Here is a 26,177-nt window from a genome sequence, read left to right on the forward strand (position 1 = left end):
AAATCCCAACCCTCACCCTTATCCTGCAACTTTAACCAGTGAATGTCAAAATGTATGCCTCAATCATGTTACAGAGTGAGACCGGGCCGTTTGTAAAGGTACACCCCAATAGGAAAGCTGATACAGTCAGAGGGTGAGCGCTCATGTTTCTAACCCAGATAATTAAGACCGCCTGCATCTCTCTCACTGAGAGGGGGAGAAAACAGTTTGCAAATGTTCCTTCACGAAGCTTCCCCCATGACTCGAACTCTTGTGACCCACAGTCAACCCTCCAGGCAAAGTTAAAATTTTTTTTTTTTAAATGGCTGTGGAGATGTGAATTATGGTCTGAAGGATGGTTGATGGTTGCTGTAAGTACAGGAACCTGAAGAGAAATTTTTACTTTCAAACTCTGTTGGACTACGGAGCACATAAATGGCTTCAATGACAGCACAGCTTATGTGTTTGGTGTACAACATACTGTAACAATTAATATGTTTGAGAAAAACATTCATAAATAATTACATCCATCCACTGGTGTACCTTCTTGACCCTGCGGGGTCACAGTGGAGCTGGAGCCCATCTCCCCGCGGTCATAGTACTGATAGCACATGACGTCAAACTACTAAATTTAGAACAGCGCACCACAGCCATTTTAGTTTCGGACAAACAAGAGCTGTAAGCCTGTGTAGAGAATGAGTATGATAAAAAAAAATGTAAAAAGTTAATAAATTTTTTTTGTTTCTCAGAGTTTGCCCAGATAACTTAGTGCTAGCGAGTGCTAGCTAACACGGTGTCCATAGCCTAAAAAAATAAAAACAAAATTTTACCTTTCAACCAACGCTACCTTCTTTCCGCTCACTTTGAATGAGCGCGACAGCTCAACCACGGGTAAAACCACCAACCCACCGGGGAAAGTCCCAGTGAGACACCAAACCAGTACACTCCTGACCCAGACCACGATTCAAACCCAGGAACCTCTTGCTGCTAGACATGGTGAGCTGCTGTTCAGCCCTAAATAATTACATTTAACAAAAAATACATTTATGCACTTAATCAATGATTGAATTAATAAATAAAGAAATACATTGTAAGAAAGAACTTAGTTTGCATTAAACCTAACAATAAAATTTCATTTATTTGAAAGGTAAGCATTGATTTATTTTTAAAGAATAAATAAGCACACACACACACAAATAAATAAAATTTAAAAAAGCAAACTTTGAAACCCAACAAAACTGAGTTTTGCACGAAGCACCAGTGTAGGTTGCAGTGTCACTAATGGAACTGGGGTTTCATTAGCGACCTTTTTTGTGCAACGCCTGAAGTTTCTGCCAACTTGCACCTCAGACTACATAGTTGTTCTGATCTTGGCAGCTGAGAGGACAAAACAAAACAAAACAAAATTGAATGAGCTCCTATCTTAATCAAGAGTGCTTGAAGCTTGTGGCTAAATGCCATGAGAGAAAAGCAGCCATTGACTTTCTGTGTTTAAGCAGAAGTATTTCTGAGAACACACGAAGAGGAACATTATTCAGCAGAATGAGAGATGAAAAAGACCTCGATCAGGGGGAAAAAAGAAGCACAGGAAACAGACCCACTGTAGCCACAGCCAGCAGCTTATGTGTCATGAACATTTATATTCATTTGTTACATAATCCTCCCTTCCCTCATTTATGTGACAAGTGATTAGTCTGAGAGGAGTCATTTAAGCATGGCAGATGGCATTGTGAATGCACTGCTACCTGATTGTCAGAAACAAATAGTGGTTATGTTGCTTTTATTATGTCCAAATAAATTGACCCATATGGATAGACTCTGGTAGAATCCTTAAATAAATTGGTAGTTAACTAGTAAGTAAAGTAAATAAGTACATGAGTGAAAAAGTAAGCAAATAAGTAAGTCAATAGCTAAGTAAATAACACACTAGTAGATAGTAAATAGATAAGCAAATAGCTTAGTAGCTAAGTAAGAAGCTAGTAAATAGCTAAACAAATAGCTAAGTAAGTAACTAGTAAATAGAAAAATAAATAGTTTGTATGTAACTAAGTAAATAGCTGACTAAATAAATAAAAGATATGTCAGCCGCTTTGTAAATAAGTAAAAAGTGAATGTGCAAAGAGCTAAGTAAATAGTGAAGTAAATATTTAGATAAATGAATAAATAAAGATCAGTTGAGTGAATTTATAAAAATTGTTTTAAATGATAATTTAATGTACTACTGCGGGGGGCGGTCTAAGTCCTGGACCCCGGGATAATTTTGCTAACCTCTGCGAGTTTAGCAACTTTCTTCTCAGCAATGTCTTCATCCAGTGATCATGCCTTTACTCTTTTCACAACTTTCCTTCTTAATTGCCTCCTTTCAACCTGTCACAGCATCCAAGTCACGTGACACCCTCGATTTCGTTTGCGCAACGCTCCTCCTTTTGTTTCTCATTTCAGCGTGGTCATTTCCGCGTGCACGCTTCGCTTGAGCTTCAAAGGTGGTGGGGGGCAGGCTCTGACGTCACGTCAGCTCGCCGACCTGCCGGACGCGCACATCCTTGCGCATCAAGACGCACGCGGCTCTCAATCAGAGGGAGCCCCGCGCGCTACTAACGATGAGGTTCACCGACCCGCACGCGCTTCGTTTGGAATGAGAGGGTGTAGAACTGCTGGCGATGAACGCAGGAAGTGAGCGCGCGCCGCGACGTTGCCGCACTTTCCCAAATTGAGAGAGGGAGAGAGAGAGAGAGACGGAGAGAGAGAGAGAGTTGAAGCGCGGCAGAGAGGGGCTGCAGAACACACAGGGTCTGGGTGAATGCATAACCATGGCAACAGCAGCAGCAGCAGCATCAGAAGCACGAGAAGCGGGGATATAAACATTGCATTCATCCGTCCTCCCGCAAACAGACCGATTTTTACTCCGTTTAAGGATCGGAGCTGGAGCCGAACCCTCTGCGGACATCACACCACATCGCTGCTAAGGTGAGGCTGCCTCTTTCTCTGTGACACCCTCGTCCTCTTCTCGCTGCTCTTCCTCCTGCCCTTGCAGGATGCTTCTTGCCTGGACGTTTAGGGAACGTGTTTCATTGTCAAAACGAAGGGAGATGCTATGGGATATATATGCGTAAGTTTGAAAGTACAAGCTGTGTTATTGAGGTGATAAAGTGCAGCAAGGGACTGTAATTTGATTCATCGTTTAGCTTGTAAAGAAGTGAAAGTATCGGTCAGAGTTCAGCATGGTGGGTGTGCTGTCCACTTTGACTTTCTCCCTCTGATGCTGTCACATAAAACAGAACCTTGGTGTCTACTGCAAACAAAGACAAAGGTCATGAGCTGTGTCTTTGTTCCAGTCTGTCAACACAGCCGAAGACGGGCTGATTCCTGTTAAAGGACAGGCCAGACCTTTCTGGGAACTCAGTCAAAGTCAGGTTAGATATCACTTGTCTCCTACAGAATATGTATTGGTCAATTTGTCTATTCTTTGTCTGTTTTGCTCTACTTAAAAAATAAAATAAAATAAAGATAATATCTCCTCTCTGTAAACATGGTTCTAATTACATCACAAAAGGCAACTAATCAGAATTCATATAAGTATGATGTTTTGTATTTTTCTTGTTTCTCTTTCCTTTCAGGTACTTACAATCAAATTGCTCCTTTTCCAAATTACTTGTAGCCTGGCAAAGCTGGTCAGCTGGATGAAGGAAGGCATTCTGAGTTTGATACTCAAGACCTTGACAATTCCATGCTGTTTTGCCCTCTAAGTCTTAAGATTACTTTGAACTCAGGCTCAACGGTGGAATAGATGGTAGCACTGTTGCCTTGAAGTAAGAAGGTCCTGGGTTCAAAACCTCACCTGGGGGTTTTCCACATTGAGTTTGCATGTTCTCTGTGTGTCCATGGGTTCTTTCCCATTTTCCCACAGTCCAAAACAAAATCATGACTATTAGGTTAACTGGTTTATCCATTTGTTGTGTGTTTCTGTTGGTCCATCATTGCTCTGCTGGGTGGGTGATAGTGGTTTTCCATTAGTAAAAGGTTTTCCACCAGTAATGGTTAAATGTCACCAGCCTATTTTTTTTTTTAGTGCTTACTTTGCTGGGGTTTCAAATGTGCTGAGTCAGGCTGGAAACACAACGTCAGAAGACTGGTGCTCTTTGAATTAGCAACGTGTCCAGGGTGTACCCTGCCTCTCGCCCAATTACATAGGTGATAGGCGCACTAGGACACATGTGAGCCTTTTGGGTTAAATGGGCACAAGCCAGGGCAAAGCTTTAAAACAATAACTGTATCTATCACGATAAGTGATCAGTTATCAATTAAAAATGTGTCAGGTTGAATTTTGATAATTTCACTGAATCCCGATCCTGAACTGCATGGCATTCTAGGGGATGTAGACAGAGGAAAAATATCAACATCAAAGTCTCAATCTCTCACGGAACAGCTAAGAAAGGTTGGAGGATTCAGCTAACTCACTTATTCTTTAGCTAGCATGTGAAAATTTGTTCTCTAAAATATGCAGTTGCAGTTTCATGTTGCCCCAACATTTTCAGGTGTACTTCCCTCCTTGGAGATCCATGCGTACCCCAGGTGGACATCCGCCATACACGTCCGTACAAAGGACAGTTTTTGTGACTGTGGACATGTACTCTGTAACGCACTGACTTCAACAGATGGAAGGCACTTTGAGTTTTTTTCTTGCGACACTGAGCTGATAATGTTGAGAATCAACACAATCAGTCTCAAGACTGCGTAGTGTGACTGCCGCTCTCTATGCTCTCTATGCCGACAGTTGTTCAGTGGCTACCTTGATGTTAAAGAAACGGGGCTTATTGCCAAACTTTCTCATCAAACTTCCTAGTATACATTCAGATTGTGGGAAATGGACTAATTTGTCATGGGAAATTTAGCCAATCAGTACACTTGACTGTGAACTATCAACTGTCTAGGTGCACGCTGAGTCTTTGCAGTTCACAGGAGTAAAAGGAGAAAATGAGAACAACATCTCAAGAGGAAATTGTGGATAAAAGAGGAAAGGTTACATCACTTGGTTCGTAGAATCTTGGATATTTAAGACAAAAGACAAACAAAAGACTAATCAATAATTATGGATATCAATAGTTTTGAAGTGCTTATATCGTGATACGTTTTTCTGCCATATCGCCCATCAAAGACAATGGATGGATCAATTTTTAGGTCCCAATAATAATTCCTGCAGAACTGCTGCATCAACCACTACTTCCAGTGTAACCAGTCAGACTTAATGATTCCATTCCAACCAGTTAGTAAGGAAAAAAAATTGGATTGCCTGACATCCAGAAAGATAGAAGTTCAGAAGTTCCTTGCTAACGCATTATGATTTCAGACTGCACAAAGCACCAGTGTAATAGGAAATCATATAGCCATTTGAGGTGATGCAAGCAGGTTACAGTATTTACTAGTGGGGCACCAATCTGGTGTTGAGCAGAGAAAAAAAGCTCCAAGTATTTCCAGCATCTCTGTTCAACTCCAAATCCAACTCAGATGGCCGAAGTCACTCTGCCGCCATACTGTTTACTAAAACAAGCTAATCTTGGGACGTCATCAGCTGAAATGCAGACAAGGCAGAATTTGCTGGGGATTTGGCAGTCCTTTAAAAGAGCATTGGAGCGGTGTAATGTTGTTGACTTTTTTTTGTTGTTGAGCATTATGCTGAATCACTATAAAGCAGGTAATGCAATAAAGAAAAAAAAAGCTTCTTGGAAGAGTGCACACAGATGGAAGACACTTAGATTTTTTTTTCTTGCACAAATAAGTTCCCGGTGACTCAGAATTGTGAAAACAAACGGCGATCACATGCAGCTCTCCAGGGAACACAACAGGCCTCTGAGCTAACAAATGTAGCTCTCTATTTTTACAAAGCCCCTCTTTTTTCTTTTTTTTTTCTTCTTTTTGTTGTTGCATGATAAACTCTTTTTATCACGTTTTAATTTCTAGTGGAGACCGTAAAGACCCGGGTCACATCCTCCTCCAACTCGACCTCTCAATTCAACTCCAGCCCAGCTCCGGTCGCGGGGATTTGGTTGTAATTTACCAACACACAGCATAACACACCGCAGAGGATTTCAGAAAGTGCTAGATTATGCCATCACATGATTGCAGAGGCCAGGCTCACGAGGTTTCTGTTGAGGCCTCTCTCTCTTTCTTTTTTTCTCTCTCTCTCCGCTTCCAGCAAATCCTCTGTCGGTCTCCTCCTCGTCGCGTTAAAATTAAACGGAGAAAATGTGGAAAAAAAAAAGCTCGTTTTGAGAGAGGAGCCGGTCGCCTCTGCCGATCCGTGCTATTTTTAGTGACGGCCCTCTGTCTGTTTAGGCGTGCTGGCAGAGGGTGTTGGACGTTAATGAATGGATTAATGCTGCCGCAGATTAATTTCTGGCCCCTCTGAGCTGTGTTCACGTTCGGCTGCTTCAAGTGATAATGGCTGCAAAATGTAGCTGTTCCCCATGTTCGACCGCTGAAAACACACATCACATCTCCATCCTTCAGCGCGTCCAGACATTTCCAGCTTAGCCGATGCCACCGTTGGAGGTGGAGGGCAGATTGAGGGCAGCCAGAATTGTTTCTTTGTTTTATTTATTTATTTGTTTACTTCCACTAAGGTGGTGGAATTAAGAGTTGCTGCGACCTCGAGACCCACAGGAATGCCAGCGTGTCTGCGGCCGTGTGTGTCTGTGTGTGTGGCATGCGTTAAAAAGTAATCAGACACCAGATGGCTGTTTTGTAATGATTACTGTTTAATGATTTGCTGCGAGGAGAAGAAAAACAGAAAGATTGAGCTTTTAAAAGTGCACAAAAAGCAGAATGGGAGCATTAGTCAGGATGCAGGTTGTGCAGATTTTGTGTTGTAGCTACAAAACAACTTGGATTTCTGTAGAAAGGGTTGCTCATGCTCAAGTTGAGAGGGATTTTATGGGACAGCATGCTGCTGAAGCAGGTCTCAGATTTATGATAGAAGTAGTATTACATTATTAGTATTCATTAGAGATGAAACGATCCTCTAAAAGGTTCCTATCTCAACCTGAAATCTAAATGTAGATACCTGCCAGTACTGACGCTTTCAGATGTTTAGCGCAAATGTTGTTCTTGTGATGCAAAAATGTTATTTAAAAATACTCACACAAGGGCACTATCTCTACCATTGATACTGGTACATTCAATAAGAACTGGCACTCTTGTTGGAACTTTAATACATAAATTTTGATTAATTAATTACATAGATAATAACGTGTTAAAATTTTATTCGGTTTTTTATCTTTTCACATACAAGGGTTCCGATCAGAACTTTTGTGTTACCGTGTTTCTGGTACTCCCGTAAATCTGACACACAAGTAGCATCCACTAACAACCATGATGGACGACAGAGCCGCTTCTCTTGGCCCACTGGGGTTCATTTTTGATTCATAAACAAACTGATAGGACATTGGAAAGGACTACTGTTGTGTGAACACTGTGCTAAAGGAGTTAGCCTATCTTCAAAGCTATTCAACCCGTTTCAGCGTAAAGGCATTTAGTTAGGCTGTGATCAGTCAATTAAATACAATCCAGACTCATTAGAAAATGTAAAACTCTAAGTCTAGTGACATTATGTTCACAGTAATTATGACGCCACCGTATTTCATCAGTTGGGGTGGCGGGTTCAGGTTCAGTGCAGTTAGCCACATCTCATCAAAAAGTTTCATTTTGGTTTCACTAAACCATAACACTTTCTACTACAGGTTTATTATTTCCATACAAACTGCTAATGACATTTCTTTGTTTTCTTTTCCCCCCCATAATTTGTGCAGTGCAAAACTGACAGTGATCCTGTTAACAGATTCCATCTCCAGAGCTCCCTAAGAATTACTATAGGTCTTTATGTTTGGATTTCTGGATTTTATTTGGTGGTTTTAGAGTCAAAGGTACACATACCTCACATAGTGGGGAGTGAAAACTTTTAAAAGACACAATTCGTGCAAACTTTAGAGTTTTTGAGGGAAAAACCTAAAGTTCCCCTCAAACTTTAGATTGACTTTCTTTGGATTCCCCAGAAGAAAGTCATAATAGATATATAGAGCACATGCATAACTGAACTAAAACAAGCTATTATTTAAAAAGTACATTTAAGAATAAATTAAAGGTGTGATAACAGTTACAAATAATAACTTGTACTTCAAAAATCTTTAGCAATATCAGGGACATTAAACAGATTCCATCAGATTTGGTAGCTTTTCTGGATCATATCAATCTGCAGAAAAGACTCATGACACCTCACCATCCTACTTATGGTTGATTGTCTATTCATGTGGACTTTAAATGTACAGTAGTTTAAAGTTGATCCACTGAGCTACACTGTAAAAAATATCATTGTTGTTTGGTTTTTTACTTTTTTTTTCTCCTTCCCAAACTGTCTTACGAAAGAGGTGTAAAAGTTTGGGTTATCTTTTGTGGATGTTCTGTTTAGTACATCAAAAATTAATAAAGTATTCAAAAAAGGAAACAAAAAAAGAAATGCTGCATTTTCTTTAAAAAAAACTTTAAAAGTTTAACTATATTTCAGAAAGAAGGTGCTGCTAGCACATGGTTGCAGTATTGATGCATTTTCTGTAGACCTATTCTATAGATTTGTTGAATTTATCGCAAATATGAAACATGTAAAAACAACGGTCTTGCGCCACGGTTCAGTTTGATGAGTTTTACCGCTGTCATCTTCATCCATCATGAAAGGAAGCACAGTGTGTCCTCCTGGAATGACGGACATATTCTGTGGAGGCTGCTTGAGCTGCACATGATTTGATTTGATTAACTTATGGAGATATTTCCAATATATTTCCTCCCTTCAATTATTATATCCGCCTTTGTCCTCCTGTCCTTTCTTCAGTTGAGGGGGGACGACACTATCTTGCCGTTGGTCCCCAGGGCTGTAAGCCTCAATATTCAACAAAGTACACAGTGTACATTCTCCTTCTTTACTGCCAAGCTAACATACTGCGACAGAAGTGAGGCCCTCCTTATAATGAATTGGTGTCTGCAGCTAGCTGATAACCCCGGCTGCTAGTTTATAGTGTAGCTCAGTGGATCGGGAAAGCAATTAGGGAGGCCTACATCAAATCAACAGTGAGGAAACATACCCTCGTTAAACGATCTGGTGACGGTTGGGGACATTACAGCTGTCACATGCAGCCCACTGACTCAGCAGAAGTAGGGAACACAGCTCTGGCCTCCGGCCAAACCTAGCAGTGACCGGCTTCAACATAAAACACTTTGTTGTTTCCGAGAACTGGACTGTTTTTGCTTTGATGATGCAGTGCTCTCTCATGCCGACTCTGGGTCGGGGGCGAAGGTTTGACTTTCAGACGTAACTTCCAAGATGTCTGTGTGGTGTTTATGAAGATTCTTAACCTGTTTGTCACAACATCACAATGATACATATGGTAATCTTTTGGCAAAAGGTAGAGAAAAATCCCACAGTCGACGTCATAGGATGCACCTGTTGTGATTTAGCTGTTCTGTAGATTGGAGAAAGGGAAAGGATTGCAGTTTGCTGTTTGTGCCTCTAGCTGTCTACCGTTGACTCTGGCCTATGCATTTCAGTGTTCGTGGATTCATCTGTTCTGTTGTATTCTGCGTTTGTCTGTGTAACTCCAAACGATTACCTATTCACAAAGACATGCTCGTAGAGTGTATCCTTTCAAAGGAAGTGCAGGTTGGGAAGCTGAAATACCTCGCCACAATGCTACCTGACATGCTATTGGTTGGTGTTGACAAAGACATGCTATTGGTTGGTGTTGACAAAGACATGCTATTGGTTGGTGTTGACAAATCAGCCAATCGTTGAGCACCATATTCTCCTTGGTACTGATTGAATGTACACTCCAATATGGAAGACCTTAGAGATTAACTTCTGCGGATGTGCGGTTTCCACTGTGTGTGTTGATGGATAATAAGATATGTTTGGTGTTTAAACTATTAAAGTAGGTAGTTATAAGGCTTTGGGAGTTTCAAGTAATTATGTATATTAGCTGTTTGCAGATGGTTGTGGTCGATGACCGCTGTGAAGCCTGGTGTTTTACTTATATTACCTGTTTAATCTGGAGATGCAGAAATCAGTATTTTGTGATCAGTTTGCAGTCTCTCTATTTTTTTTTTTTTTGTAAAGCTGCTGCCTTGTTGGTCATGGTCAATTTCTATATATGAATTATGTTAGGAGAAAATATAAAAACAGCAAACTAGTGTTTATGGTGAATATATGACATTACATCATTCTGTGTTGTAACTATTACTGTAAAAATAGTTTTTTCCATTTCAAAACCAAAGAATAAAAGATAGAGTATTTTTTAATTCCAGCATAGTTAGCATGAGTAGCATTACTAAAGCAACAATCTGCATGTGTATTTCATTGAGAACAATAGATTCTTACATGGACTGAGATTTCCAAATGCCTGTCGGTCTTTTCAAATCCAGCGTGCTCCTTAACCAAAGTTGACATTTCAAAATGGTAAACGAAAGCAACTCGACTGTAATCTTTTCAGTCTTGTTTTCTACTGAAAATTTATTTCTCTTTTTCTCTCGCAGCCTGATTGAACCACAGATATCTTGACATGTGTGATACAGTTTCCTTGCAAATGGCTGACAACAGGTTTGTTGTCCTTTAATTCATTTTTAAACACTGAAAAAGCTAATCTTGCATCTTCCATTGTGACTTATCAGAGCTTACCTAAGGTGTGCGCATACTCTGAAGTGAGAATTGAAAATTACTAGCAGAAGTTAGTAAAGTTAGTATCAACCACAGATTAATTAAACTGGTCATTTAGAGAGATTGTGTTCTGCTTAATTGTGCAAAAGAGACTATGTGCAATAGACACATTTTCAGATTTTGCTTACGATCACCTAACATGCAATAGAAACATCAAAGCTTATACACTGTGCATTGACTAATACACTTATTATGAGGCATTGGGTTGAGTTGGTATTGGGTTAACACAGAGAGAACCAGCTTAGATCAGGTTATCTTGTAGGACAAAATTAAATTTGCATCTGAGAATGAAAATAGAAATAATTCTCCATGAATCATAACGATGACCCTGAATAGGAGCATAATGATACACAAAACTCTGAAAACAAGACACAGTTCATGGGAACAAGACGAGTCGATATCATTTAAGAAAACTTCAAATTTAAGCTGCAGAAGGACTTTTCTCTGGATTTTCATGCTAATATCTTCCTCCAGAAATTGGAGTTTGCTTCTGCTGTGTGAATTGTACAGCGATGCAGTGTGCCTCCTCCCCCACCTGTTGCTGCACAAGTGTCTCTTTTAGGCAGATATGCTTGATGTTAAACTTCTTTTACTCTGCAAAGAACAGAACTGCAGACAAGTTCAAAAACATAATTCTTGTACAATTTTTGTGAAACTGTGACATTATCATCCTGCGCCAAACCCTAAAGGCAATAGATCTGTTGTCTCTCCTGCTACTTACCTCATAAGATTTTTGCTGTGGGAATGAAATCACTGAATTATTTTAATGTAGGCTCTAACATTTTGACTAGCTGTTAGTGATGGTGTAAAGTGTTTTGTGAAGCACCTCATTGATGCTGAAAAAGCCAGGTGTTGATGCTGTTGTACAGTAAAACCCTTTCATTATGCCAAATCTTCTCTGGTGAAGTAAAACAAATCGTCTCATCTGAAGATCAGCTCCCTGAGCACAAGCTATACTTTAGTGAGGTATTCCACTGCCAGGACTATATTTATCTTTATTGGCATGTTATTGTGTGCCGCTTCCTTTCGACTTATGACTCCCCCTGACTGTTTTCGCAGCCCGATGCAGGGTTAGGGTTAGGGTAGGGTTAACCCTACCCTAACCCTAACCCTTACGCTAACTCCATCCTACCGTATTTGTGTGGATTGCATTTCACAGCGTTCAATGAGAGGTTATTTGATAGTCTTTGTTGTAAACACTGTCAGCGTCGGCTGGTTGGAGCTCAGCTTTCAGTGTTTACTTTCTCTAGATGCTGTTGTGTGTGTGAGGTATAAGAGTTGTAGACAAGGTGTACTGCTAAACAAAATCACGGTTAGTTTTCCACAGGGAGCAATGATCCCAAGTACACTGACTTCTCAGTCGCGTCATTCTGTTAAGCACATTGAGTGTCGTTATTTCTCTCAGTCGGATTATGTAAATCTACAAATTCAAGGGCTATTAAAGGATTAATATGAATCAGCTGAGTTTCAGAATGTGCCGTGCTACATGTCAGTATGTTCTTACCTCTAAAAATCATTGAATTCAGCTACTCCAGTCACTTCCTATATCCATTCCAAAGTTAGCTACTGATTTGATTAATAATAGCAAATGGAAAAAAACTCCCGCTGGCGTTAGCTTTGGAGAGGCTAGTGTCGATGATTCCTTGACCGACTGAATTATCTTCTTCCTCTGCTGGCCATTAGTGCAAGTTGGCTAGCATTTGATAGGTTGGTGACTACCAGCCTAATTTTTGTTTAGGTGAAGCAACTGGAGGGCCTTCTTCTTCTGCTGGCCAGTAGAGTTATAAAGGCTGGCATTAGCTTCATATAGGGTAGCTTTAGCATTGTATAGGCGTGGTTTATCATTTGATAGGCTAGGTTTAGTGTTGGAAAAGTTAACATTAGTATTGGCATGCCTAAGCTGGTCAACCACATACGATATATGTATGCTACATGCATTAGATTCATTGATGTGTTCTTTTGATTGAGTTTACTGTAACCCAAGGTGACACCAAGAGTAAACATACTGTATTTTACACAGCTAAATATGGCTTCCAATTGAAGCTTCTCATTCAGCAGGCTAATGCTAGCCTGCTGAATGGGAACTAATGACCTGAAGAGGAAGAAGGCAATCCAGTAGGTGACCAGCCTCTCCACAGCTAACGCAGCTGAGTAGCCTGCTTCTCATTTGCTAGCGCCACCCGCTCAGTGGCCAATGTCTAGTCAAATCAGGAGCTAGCTCCAGAATGGAGATAGCCTCCTGCAACAAGGGAGTAGCCACAATAGTCTACATTTTTTTCCTCAGAAACCATGCCATGCTAGGGAATTTAAAAGAATGGGTCGCTCTCAGGGGCACAGCATGGCAACATGACACGATGCCACTGGTCCAGACGTAAAGCTTTCTTGTTACTATAAACAATCAACATGTTTTATAATAAAGTGGGTTTTACTGGGATCAGAGACTCCAAATTTGATGGGGCCTTAACTTAACACCAGAGTTCAGAGAGTTTCATGGAATGGGTTTCTGTTTTCTGAGCAGCGGCATTCAGGCTTTACAGCTCTGTGTCAAAAGCATCAGATACAACCTGCATGCAGATACACAACTGCTTTTAACTGAATTACTTTTCCCAAGAAATGGGGCATTATTTGTTTGGAAATGCACCAACAAATCCGTCCACCTTTCTGTGTCTGCGAATTGGGCTTTATGAATAAGTCATTCTTTCATTCATTTGTTTAGTCATATCTAGAAAAAAAAAAGCGATGTCATTACCACATTTTCAAAGGCCTGACGTTCTTTGATGCCTATCTTCCATTATGAACACAACACAGGGAAGCTGCCAACCGCACACATCCGTTCTTCCTGACAGAAAAAATTAAATCTCATCCCAGAAGTAATAATCAGTGCTATATTAAGAGCAAGGTGTCTATCTTGGGCTCGCATTGTTCTTCTCATTCCCCCGCGATGGACGGTCTGAGTCACATCACCTCAGATGACTGAAGACGCAACGAAGCGAACTAATTTTAGAAGTGCCATCAGTCGATCTCTACTTTTACTGTTTGTCTGATTTGTGTCCTGTTCTTCTCTTCTCAGGTGATGAGTGGGACTGTATCATGTCTGAAGTACAGGGAACGCTGGAGTTTTCTGTAGAACTGCACAAGTTTCACAATGTGGATCTGTTTCAGAGGGGGTGAGTGGATTCTGGCTGTTGCCTTTGAAATGTGTCAGAACACCAAACTAGTTGTGAAACGACACACTCTACAAGAATGCTAACAGTTTATTTTCATTTCTACAGTGGTAAAAGTTATCAACCGGCTGATCAAATGGCTATAACTCACGTAATGGAGGTGATTAACTTGGCTTGCAGTTTAAGATTAGGTTTGAGGCTTTTAGTTCTGCCAAATAAGGAGAAGCCAAAAATTGCAAGAGGTTCTTGCCTACGAAGACCTCGCAAAGACTCTTTTGTTCAACTGTAAACTGCGAACCCAATAGCATCTGGCTTTGGCCACATATAAACAAAATTTCATGGACATTATGGATAACCTGCTCATTTTTCTGTGTATTTCAATTTTTTTTTTTTTTTTTTTCTTTAAATAGGCACAACGTAATGTTTCTTCAATGGAGTCTCTGAACAATCGGCTGTCATGCACATGTGCATGGAAATGCCAGCATGTTTAGGTGAAGACGTGTGGATTTAATTAGAACACCATCAGCGTTCTAATTAAATCCACACTAATAAACATAGCTATTTATTGGCGGCTAGTCGGCTTAGCAACACAGAATGCTTCAGTTTTCTGTCTAATGGGAACCAAAGGAATAAAAACTTCAAAACCTTTCGGATGCATTGGTCATTTATAAGCAGTGTTTTTTTTTTTTTATTTCTACCTTCTTCTATATCTCTGCTAATGACAAAAACACAAATAAATTGTATTTGTATGTAAAGATTTGGATGAGTAATTCTTAGTGGTTCCATGTCTGTATTTATGTAAATAGGTATGAGTCACAATGAGATTCTTCTGGTCTGATTTCTTCGAATAAAATTCCACCATTTGAAGGTAGAACTCTGCCAAAGACTGTAACAACAATTCATACAGAGTCAGTGGTTCTGCATTGGTTCAGAATTCACACATTCATCTGTTTACGGATTTTGCTGTGGAATGTGATTCCAAATTATTCGTGGAAAATTTACTTTTTAAAAGAGCATATGAAAAATCCTCTATAATGAAACTTGTGAAGTTGAAATAACGTTGTGTAATGCTACTAGACATGCTACTGGCTGGCATTTGTAAAGTAGCCAATCCTGGAGCGGCATTCATTTTACCTTCACATTGATTGGCTCTGTCCCAAAGAGTGGAGTTAAAACCAGGATGTTAGCTTATGGAGTTTATGAAGGTTTATTTGGTGTCTGAACTATAAAAAAATGCAGTTAACCTTTTTAGAGGGATTCTCAAGGGTTTGCGGTACCTAACAAATACTTGTACTTCAACAGTAACAGTGTTACTAAGGCTTACTGGTGGCACTGATTCAGTTTTAACACAATGACTGTTTATATTATCATATTTGGTAATCGTAAATGAGCTCAAACTGTGGTGGCCATTTTTTTTATCTAGCTAGCTGCCTACTGCTACATGTGGAAGGGTAGAGATTCAATCTAAAAAGAGTGTACAAATCACACACGCTGCACTTCATGGCCATATTTGAGCTGGCGCTATTTGCTCTGCAAAAAAAAAAACGCACTAATGAGGTAGATAGCTTGTGCAAAGAATGAGAAAAATTTCAAACTAAAAGCAGACTTGTTGAATTCCAGTTGAAGCTGATTCTCTCTTCCTGAATTTGCAGAATTAATGAAATGAAGCTGAATTGTGTTGAGTTATGTACGGAAGATATCAAAGAAGGGTTTGCACCAGCTCCAGATATAACCGAGGTATTCATGCATTATACATCTACCATCTGCCCACCATCTGCTCCAGCTTATATAAACGAATGGATCACCTTCTCAATGTCTGCGTACCTGTGTGAGTCATATAGGAGCAGATACTGACAGCAACTTTTAGGGCAGCTTGTTGCTGCTGGGACAACTTTAAAAATTTGAACCAAAAATTTGGATCAATATGATATGTTGAAAATAACCGTATTGTTGGCTGATAACTGTGTATCTTTACTTAGTATGATGTGTTTATTGATCATAAAAAGAATAGATTTTCCAGTTTCAAACATTGTTGCTGATTTGGCTGTAAACTGCCAAACTCATGTCAATAACAGAATGTTCTCGTGTTAATGAAGAGAATACAGATAAAAATAAAGGAATATCAAGTGAAACATTATTGATATAGGAAAATGTGTCAACTAACATTCTTGTTTTTTAAATATGGAAAATGAATGGCTTCTGTTCAAAGTATGGCTGCACCGATCCACTTTCTCTCGCTTCTGATACCGATACCTGAGGTTTAGAATCAGCTGATACTGATACGATGCAGAAAAACTACTGAATTGACTTAAAATGATTATTTTTTTAAACAGACATAAATGTAGTAAAATATACATTTATTTAATAATGATGCACCAGTACATTTAAATGCACCAGTAGCTTCACATGCTTTGTCAAACATGGAAAAAACAACACAACTTTAAGTTATTCAGTCAGTGCAGTTAGGAGTAAAACAATAAATGTAAAATAAATTATAAATAAACTGAAATTGACAAACTATAGGTTAACTACATTGGTTAAACCTGTAAAAATATACAGCAACAAACCTTCTTTCAAATGGTTCAGAAAGTAGGAATTCTAAATATAATGTAAAATAAAAAATAAGGCATGACGTCGCTTGGAGCACAAAGCGTAGAATTAGACTGAACAGATCTGCCTTTGGCTCTGTTGGCTGTGAATCCTTGCACTTCCTTAAAGTCAGTTAATTGGAGCAGCTCTTTAATTTACAGCACATCCAGCAAAAAAAAATACGTACAAACTGGTTCAGATGAAAGCAAATGAAATGACAACAGAGCAAGTTTGTCTTTTCTTTCTCTGGTATCTTGTTAGATAAAAAAGGCATTGTTAATCCCAGCATGACGTATCTGCAAGAAGATTAAATAAAACAAAACGTTCCACTGGCTCATGTAAAACACCGGCTTCAGCAAAATGGATTTTTCAAATTAAAAATGCTCAAGCTTCAAGCTTCGTCACGATTGTGCTTTTATCTTAGTGAACTAATATTTCTGCTCCCACAGTCTGCCTCCTTTCCTCTGATAGCAGAGAAGAGTGTCAGCACTGAGCTGAGCTCTGGTGGGTTGTAGAATAATGATGTTTGTGTCTCAAAGGTTTAGAGTGTTTGTACTGTGCAACAGAAATTACAGCATTAATCCTAATCCCTGTTCAGGACTGAAGGGCATTGAAGATGTTCAGTTAATGTTCTGTCTGTTCACTGGTTGCTTTTAAAATCCTGCATTTTTTCACCTGGTTAGTAAAAAAAAAATAATAGGAAGAAATTATTGCAGATCTTTCAGAATTTACTGTTCAGAATTGCACTGATAAATGGGAAACTGACACCTATAAATTATAACTGAGTTGACTGAATGATAATAGAATTTACTGAAATGTAGTGCAGGAGACAGTGAATTAAGGTGGCCATGAAAATCTGTCCATATTTATTCCAGACTGACTTTCTCTACTGCTCTACCGAACAGTGGAGCCAAGTCTGTATTCAGAGACAGACTGACCTGACCTGACCCGACCCGACCCGACCTGTCACTGAGACCCACAGTGTCCGACAAATAGAAGTTTTCACATTTCAGTTTGTTCCAAGCATAGATTGTTGGACTTTGAATTAAAGCAAATATTAGCTCTGTAAAGAAAATACACACTGCTCCACCGACATTCATTTAAAATAGAAAAGAAATATCTTTCACTGAGGGGTGGCTCGTAAAATCAGGCTTTAAAAAAAAGATTTAAATAAACTATTCAAAGCGTGTTAGTAGATGTGAGCAATACAAAACTTACACATTTGCTCTGTTTCTTCGGTAGAAACAGAGAGAGACGTGACAAGATCAAACAACCTGGAAATTATTGTTCACTTTAATTTATCATGCAATTAATTGATTTGGTGCTTATTGCAACAAGCACCTCAACAGTACATACAAAATATCCCAAGTATTACCATGATTCTGTAGTTAGTACACAGTACACCAGTGCTTGGATTTTTTAAATTGAATTTAATTTTTTTACTTTTTTGTGTTTTGATGTAAACGTAAGAACACGTTTTGTCTTAAGCACAGGAGACTGGTTGAATTTTTTATGTAATTAAGCGCTAAGTTCAAATTTCCAGGTTTAAAGTTTGAAAAAAAATAAAAACTACCATGGTCCTTAGAAGTTTTGAATACCATGACAGAGTTTCAGAGGATTCTTCCAAACTTTGACCTAAATATCAGCTGCTTTGCAAATAAAACGATGTTATGGCTACAGAATAATAATTTAAAAAGTATGCATCTGATAATTTGTCACCTGTTAATGCTTTCACATTGCAGGACTACACTGGTGTTTAGTACTGAAATATACATAATCCAACATACACTGACATTAACTTTTATTAGGGACAGTAATTAGCATGCACCAGGTCAAAGGGCAAATCAAACTGTCAATCATGCATGATTGACATGAGCTTGATGTCAATCATGCCAACGTAACATGTTGCAGGTTTATTATCATTGCAAGATCATATGATTAGTGTGTGCAGTGTCCATATCACAAAGAACTGTGGAAAAATCAATAAATATTCTTTAATTATAGACAAGGCATGGAGTCATAATCTGTGTTTGGAGACAGAACGTCTAAGAAACAGAAAATGTTTTAAAATGGCTTTAATTTTTAACTTTTTCTTTTTTGCAAAAGTAATTTACAAATTGCATTTCCATGCAACTAAATCAAACATTGGCAAAACATCCACCATAGTCAGATTTAGTTTTTGTTTGTCTTTTGTTGCTGGAACAGCAATAATACTATTCCATCTGGGGTTTGTGTTTCTGGTGAACTGAAGGTTCATAAGTAACCACCAGTACATGCTCCTGTTCCACTGTCATCTGTAAATGTTTGTATTTAGCCTGCAAATGATTAACACCATATGGACAGGGGCCAAATTAAAATCTAACAGAGAATGTTCAAGTATTTACTTCCCTAATTATTGAGCACACAGTGTACATGTGCAGAGACACACAAAAGACTGTACTTGCAATATAACTAGTACTTAGTGTTGACTCATGGGCCTGTATACAAATGTTATTTGTAAAACAAAAAAAGTATTCTTTCTTTCTCTTCAAAATTATTCTATAACTTCCTGCTGATATGTCTCATAAAATCAAATGAAATATATAAAAGTTTGGAGTTGTAATCTATCAAAACGTGGAAGTGTTTAAGGAGTTTCAACTAAGTTGCCTGCAGTTGAATTTTAATATTTTCATAATATCATGTAAACAAAATCAAAATGTTACATTCAGCCTTTTTAAACACTTATCAAGGTTTCTGTAATTTAAAACATTAACTTTTTTTTTTACATTTAGCACAAAAATGAGACATTAAATTAAATTACAGGCTTTCTCTTACATTCAGACACAATGGTATATCTAATATATAAATATTTTAATTTTTAAGTTTAATTGAAGCTCTCTGTAGAAAAGAAAAGAAAGTAAAATAAGCTCATGGATCAGACTATTTCTCCAGTACATCTTAGTTTGATTGTGTCTTAGATGCTACAATGTCCCACTTTAATAGCACAAATCCAAGTTCCGACCAAATTTCACATTTTTGATACTGAAATATTCTAAATCCAGTATCAAAAATGTGGAAGTCTATCACACTCCATATTATTGATACTACTTCACATTTTTGAAGCTGGGATATGGCTGAATCCAGCATTTCAGAGGGCCAGAGGGTTAGCATAAAGCTAAATGCCATGTTAGCCGAAAAAAAAAAACAAAGGTAATTTCCAGCTTTTTTTTAGTACCAAAATCTACATAAATTTGTATGTAAAATATTAGTTGAAAACTGTAACAATTCTTGGTGTTGTGTTATCAAAAGGAAGTGTCTATGTCTGTTTTGTTTTTATGTATTTTTAACTGTTGGGTTTTTGTGTCTTCTCAGCTTCTACCAGATACGAGCAGCACTGAAAGTCTCACCTCGAGTGCCCCACAGGTTGAACGTGACAACAAATGACAATGCAGGTGAGCTGACATTTTGTACTTTCCTCTTCACACACACACACACACACACACACCATCCCTCACACACATTACCATGTTCCTGTCTGCTCTTTGAGTTAGCTCCCAGTTTGATATTTGTAACAGTTTTGCTTAATAGAGACAACAAAAAGGATTTAGCTGGTTTGTACAGTGTTGGTGTTGATAATTGTATACCATTTGTGGGTAGTTTTGAACCCTTTTAAGGTTCTTTAGTGTCTTGTTCTGTGCTTCATTTTGGGTATTTAGCTAACATAGCTTTGTGCTGCATGGCAGTAATGCTAGCTGTCTTTGAGTTGACGTTCTCTCTTCCTGCTTTAATTTTACACATCTTTGTATTTGCTTGGCATTTTCCAAAGAGACTTTTCAGTGGGGTTGTTATGGAAATGAGAATACAACTCACTCTTGGTACAGATTTGTGTGAAAAAAAAAAAAGCTGATAAGCTGTCAGCTCTGAAATATAGGCTCATTTTTGATGAACTGACTACATAGATGAAGCTTTTGAGTCTACCTTTAAAACAAACTTTCTGACAAATAAAATGTGGTTTAATTAATTGCTGCTACTGATGACACAATGCACTCTCCACATACTTTCACATTTCTTCAAATTAACAAAGGCAATTTTTAACATGTTTTTACCTCAGAAGGCCTTCAACTTATGTAAAACTATGTAAAAAAACAAACAAACAAAAAAAAAACAAGTTAAATCCACTTAATTATTTTTTTTCTAAGTCAACATTGTGATTCACAATATTCCCAAAAATTCACTGGACTTAGTTTCATTGAGTGTTAGCAAAACCTTGATCAAAGTCAAGTTATATTCACTCACCTTTTTCATCTAAATACAATGTTAAGATTTACAGTGTAGGCAGAAGATTTTCTTACAAGTATCAATATGTAATATGTAATTGATTTCTCCTTTCTGAAATCCGACACAATAAATAAGATCTTAAAACTACTAATTACATCGTAACTGGTAAAATACAGAACGACGTAACGGTAGATGATTGTAAATTCGAAAATCATTATGGCAGTAAATCTGTTTTAATAAACCTGAAATCATGCTTATGTTTATGTGAAAGCTGCATTTCCTTCTGCTAGTTTGAAGATCTACTGAAACGTGGCAGTAGTAGCATAAAGGACAGCTAGAGAAAGAGCTGACACTCAGTGCAATGCTCCAGAAAGCAGAGGGGAAGATGCACATTCAGGTAATGTCATCCTGACATATTGTTGGTGTAAAAAAAATAAATAAAAAAAACGCATCAATTGTCATCTGGTTGCACAATCAAGTAGATCTGAGTAAATGGGCTAAGTTTTTTTTTTTTTCATCTTAAACCAGCATGTTTTTAACATCCACTACAGCATCGTGTGTTACAGTCAGGGTCAGAGTGAAGGCTGCAGCCGTCCTCTCCTCCACAGATCCCCTCACAAGGTCACACATTAGGCAGCGCATGCCTCTCACGCTGGATTCTGAACTTAAATGCACCAATCAGCTCCCCAGCCACGGAAATGGATTAAGCATCCACACTCACACCGGAAATAATCCAGCGTAATGTTTCTGGGGAAAAACAAGAAAAAAAGAGGGATTTTGTGTGAAGGATTTTTTTTCCCACTACCGAGTCATTTGATTTGTGTTATCGGTGTATCCAGTGTTTAAATAGTAAGTGATGCGCTACCTCTCCTGGTACGGACTGGGTGTTTTCCTTATATTGGCGTAACAAAGAGCGGTTGTAGGTGAAGAGTTTACCGGCGGCTATAAGGTGATTGTTTCCAGTGGAGAATCACTGACTGGTTTTTAACATCGTGGGGCGTCACGGGGCGTCACGGGGCGTCACGGGGCGCGGCCTCAGCGCCTGTTAGAGCAGTGAGAAGCCACTGATGGTGGTGATGGTGGTGCGGGAAAAGATGTGTCAACATTTCCAACCCAAGTATAAATAAATCACAACAACGCCGTACTCAGAACCAGAATCATGGTTTGATTGGATCAGGACTTGGTTCACATGCAGAGCATTGAAGGGAAGGTACAGTGGATATAAAATCTTCACTCATCCCTGTTAAATTTTTTTTTTTTTTCCAAATGCAAATGTGAGACAAATAAAGATAAATAAAAAATAACCTGAACCCATGTGTTTGGAAAGTTGTTTACACTCTTAAACTCTAAATCCTTTTATTTCAATAACTCACTAACACATCATATTAATTAATTACACACAAATTAATGTTTCCAAGTCTTCATTTCTCTTAATTACAAGGATTTTCCACTTATAACTGATGAAAACACAACATGTAAAATCAGAATGTTACATCAGATCAATGAAAAAACACCTAACTCTGCCTTAATCTTCGAAAAAGAGAAAGTTTTTCTTTCCTTTTTTGGTTTTACTATTAAGCTGAACAGCTAATGGATCACATTGAAAGTGGAAATTGCCATGACGATGTTTATTTTGGTCAAGGCCTGATTATTTATCGCATCGTTTATCATTTGTCAAGATCAATTTCTTACCATAACAAGAATTTTTGATGTGTCGTTGTCATGATAAATTCCAAATATGTTTGTTTCAAACCCATCGGAACTGGCTCTGCTGTTGGGATTGTTTTACTTATTTCTTCACAGTGAGAATATAAATAAATTTGAAAATATGGTTAAATCCAGAAACACTTTACAGTTTGGTGATACAAATCACACTTCTTTATGTGACTGGCATCCTGAAGAAGCTTATTTCAGATTGGTTTTTCAGGAGCAGTGTTTGTCCTTGTGGGCCTTTGATTGCTGTTTCATACAGTCACATCCACACACTAACAGGAAAAAAAGAGGTAATAAAAAGCCCTTATGAACATTTTTATTGTTATCACAATAACACCACAAAATATCGTGATAAAACCAAATCAAGCCCACCCCGATTTTGGTCTTGTTTTTCTAATTCACAAAAACCTGGCACTTTATCACAGGTGTGAAAACTTTTAACGTCGACTGCAGATATATAGTCGGCACCACAGCGTCTAAACTGATGGCATCACTAGTGGAGCAGCTACGGCATTATCAGACGGCTGATGGAGCGTCCGACAGCGAGCCTACGCATTTATTTTGACAGTAGGATTGTGATCCCTGTCTCTGGAACACGTCCACAGATGTCATGGCTTCCTGTCACGCTTGGCACACGATGCGTCGACCCTCGCTGCGCTTTGGATGATCAAAGACTCCACCAAGTGTGTGTGGGTGCCCTGGCTTACCCGTTGGTTTCAGAATCAGGCCATCTGTCGGCCAACATGGCCGCCGCTTGCGTAATCCTACCACTCAGCCTCGTGGAGGCCCACGGTGTGACCCCCATCAGGCCTGTCAAGTGCTGCCTAACGCGTTCCTGCGTCCTCTGGCTGGTGGAGGTTTTCTGCCACCGCATGTCTGTAGGAGTCCAATTTGTTGGGTTATCCAAGAGTTACACTGCAAAAACACAAAATATTCCAAAGTAATTTTTTTTGGTCTAGTTTGGTCTATCAGTGTGCTGTAAATTTAGATTTTTTTCACACATTAAGGTGTAATTTTTTCACTTTGTCTCTGTGCTAAGGTTCTCCATGTTCTCTTGTAGCAAGAGAAAATCAGCTTTTTTCCTCAGCAGATAATGTAGATCAAGACTCACTCATCCCTAAGAGAATGGAATATGTGAGATTAACATTTAGTGCATTAATGAAAAGAATTTCATCAAGTGCACAGAAGAAGCACTTGAGGAAAAAATGAGTCATAGATTCTGTAAAAAAGAAGACATTTCAGAAAATCTCCATTGCGGTGACAGAGCTGAATTCTCAGCTTTGACACGACCACAGAGTCTTTGACATGTAGCGCTGCTCCACATCAATGCTCCTGACTCGCGCTGCTTATGCTGCAGGTAAAGCGACAGCGTCGTGGAGAGGAGGCCTGTGGAGAGGGGCAGAATAAGAACAGAATGGAAAAGGGCAAAAGCTCAGCGGGGGGGATTACTGAGACCTCCTGAGACTCACAGCTGGAAGCAAGGGTTTTTTCTTTTTCTGCAGCTGGCGTTGAGAAGGAAAAGATGCAAACAGTAACACTGTTACCAGAAATGTTTAATATAAGATCAGTTTAAAGGGACGGTTTGTTATAATGTTGTTCCCTCATCAAAAACATACCTGGAGAGCTGCTTTGATTTTTTTTCATGCATGTTTGAGAATCTCCATGCCAAAGCGACTTGGTGGACCTAGCTCCGCCTTTGAGGACAAAGCTCCTCCTTAGAACTGCAGTTTACAAGTTTCTGCCTCACATAGCAGCACTCCCCCTTTCAGCTCCTTCAGACTAGCCAGCAGCAATTACCAAACACCTGGTGAATCTAGGCACCAGCTGAGCTCATTATGGGAGCTACTGCTCAGTGCAACACTGGTAAAAACATTGTTAAAGGGTTAGTAGAGGAGCCATGTTGTGATGACTTCCTGAAGGCGGAGTTTCAGAAAGAGCAGGAGTTTCTTAAAGAGACAGAGGTCCAATTTCAACCAGGTTCAGCGATCTGCCTCCTGGAATTGATATGCTTTAATTGACATGCGTGTCAAATGTCTGCCTTCCAGAATGTTCCAGAAGGTTTGCCAATTTCAAGGCATTAAATTGCAAAGTCATATTTATTTTAAGACTTATTTGATTTATACAGCATCTTTTAGAACACCTGATAATACCATAGTGACATGATTGTTCTATAAAATGGCACCATGGGCCTTGAAAACACATAATACATAATACTTCCACTTTAAATGAAAAGGAAAATGGAGACATCATTTCAACAGTATTTTTACAAAATGACCTTTCAATAAACACTGGCAGATTATAAGTGAAATATTCTGCCATCTTTTTTACAACTAGTTAGTTGTAACAGGCCTGATTGGTACATCTCCCATATGTAAAATGTGAACCTTGCACACAGACAGTTGCCCTTGAGTGATCTAACGATCATCCTGCAGCAGTAAGCTGCTAATTGTTGTGCTGTTTGGTTGTGTCCTACACCAGGAGAGTGCAGCTTCAACTCCGCGGGGGTGTATGAGGGCAGTGTCTTCAGCCGAATATTTCAGATCCTCTACAGAAACGAGGAGATTGCTGTCAACGACTGCATGATCTTCAAAGTCCACCTACTACTGGATGGAGAAAGGGTGAGTCACACTGGATATGGCAGTTTCTGACACTATCTGTATAGAAACTACTTAATTTTCCAGGTAAATTAGAATTTAAAATGGTGAATATATACAACAGTTAAAACAATTACATGGTAGTTTTCTTTCTGAGTCGGACAGCTCTCAGTGGACTCCTGCTTAACATTGTGAGAAAAGAAACAAATACAGTTAGTATTCACTAATGGTGCTTTCTACTGTTTCCTTATTAAGCTACAAAGGCTTTTTTCCTTTTACATTCCACTTAGGGTGCAGCAGTAACTGTTACAATAGAAATCAGCCTCAACACACACTAATTACAGGAAGTCATCACAATCTTCGTTTCCATTCACTTTAAAATTGCGCAAATCGGATTTACGAAAATAAGTGATCTTAATAGAAAAATGGCAATTTCTTAAAAACACATTTTTCAATAGAAAGTTTTTTTTATGTTAGTGTATTTCGCAGAACTGCATTCAAACCCTTTGCCAGTGACTTCGTTTCAGATCTGTTCCTGGATTTCTTTAGTTTTTGGTGTGTTTTCATATTTGAGCTCATCTGACTCTCTTCATGATGTCAGATCAGTTCCTGTGTGAGTTTTTGATTCAGTATGTACTCGGGGATGAGTGTGGCCAGCAATAGTTGAGTCGACAGTTAAATCATTTACTAAGTGGGACGATTAATTGGTCTGAATAGCTTCTGTCCCTTGAAAAAAATCTAATATTTTGAAAACAGATTTCTGTATTTTAGGTATATTTGTCCAATATTAAAATGTGTTCTATGTTAAACTTTGTTCAATTTTTACTGCCAAGTGCAACAAACATAGAAAAAACAACAACAAAGGCCTGCAATATATAGAGAGAATGCCGTTAAAAAATTTAATTAGTTATTCACAAGTAACTGAATGAACTTTATCCAACTTATTTTATTTACATTTGTTTATCTTGACAACTTAAGAAATGAACTTGGCTGAATTTGACAAGTTAAAGCTTTCTTTTTTTTGAAGTTGTAGCTTTACATAGACTAAAAATATTTCAATTATAGTTTTTTGATGTGGCAATGAAAGCATCACTAAAGATAAATAGCTTCTTGTGTAAATAGAAATGA

General features: G+C 38.6%; 1 protein-coding gene across 1 annotated transcript in view; it reads left to right on the forward strand.

Annotated features, from left to right (window-relative positions):
* The first annotated feature begins 2,456 nt into the window (after window positions 1-2,456).
* The window catches only part of fam135b (family with sequence similarity 135 member B), a 55,496-nt gene continuing 31,775 nt past the window's right edge, over window positions 2,457-26,177 (forward strand). Inside the window, exons 1-4 of the mRNA XM_016661911.1 lie at window positions 2,457-2,946; window positions 13,803-13,899; window positions 19,837-19,916; window positions 24,934-25,073. Coding sequence (XP_016517397.1) covers window positions 13,823-13,899; window positions 19,837-19,916; window positions 24,934-25,073 — 297 coding nt within the window. The 5' untranslated portion in view covers window positions 2,457-2,946; window positions 13,803-13,822. The remainder of the gene's footprint in view (window positions 2,947-13,802; window positions 13,900-19,836; window positions 19,917-24,933; window positions 25,074-26,177) is intronic.

This window comes from Poecilia formosa, unplaced genomic scaffold (genome assembly GCF_000485575.1).
Source record: "Poecilia formosa unplaced genomic scaffold, Poecilia_formosa-5.1.2 Scaffold349, whole genome shotgun sequence".
Lineage (NCBI taxonomy): Eukaryota > Metazoa > Chordata > Actinopteri > Cyprinodontiformes > Poeciliidae > Poecilia > Poecilia formosa.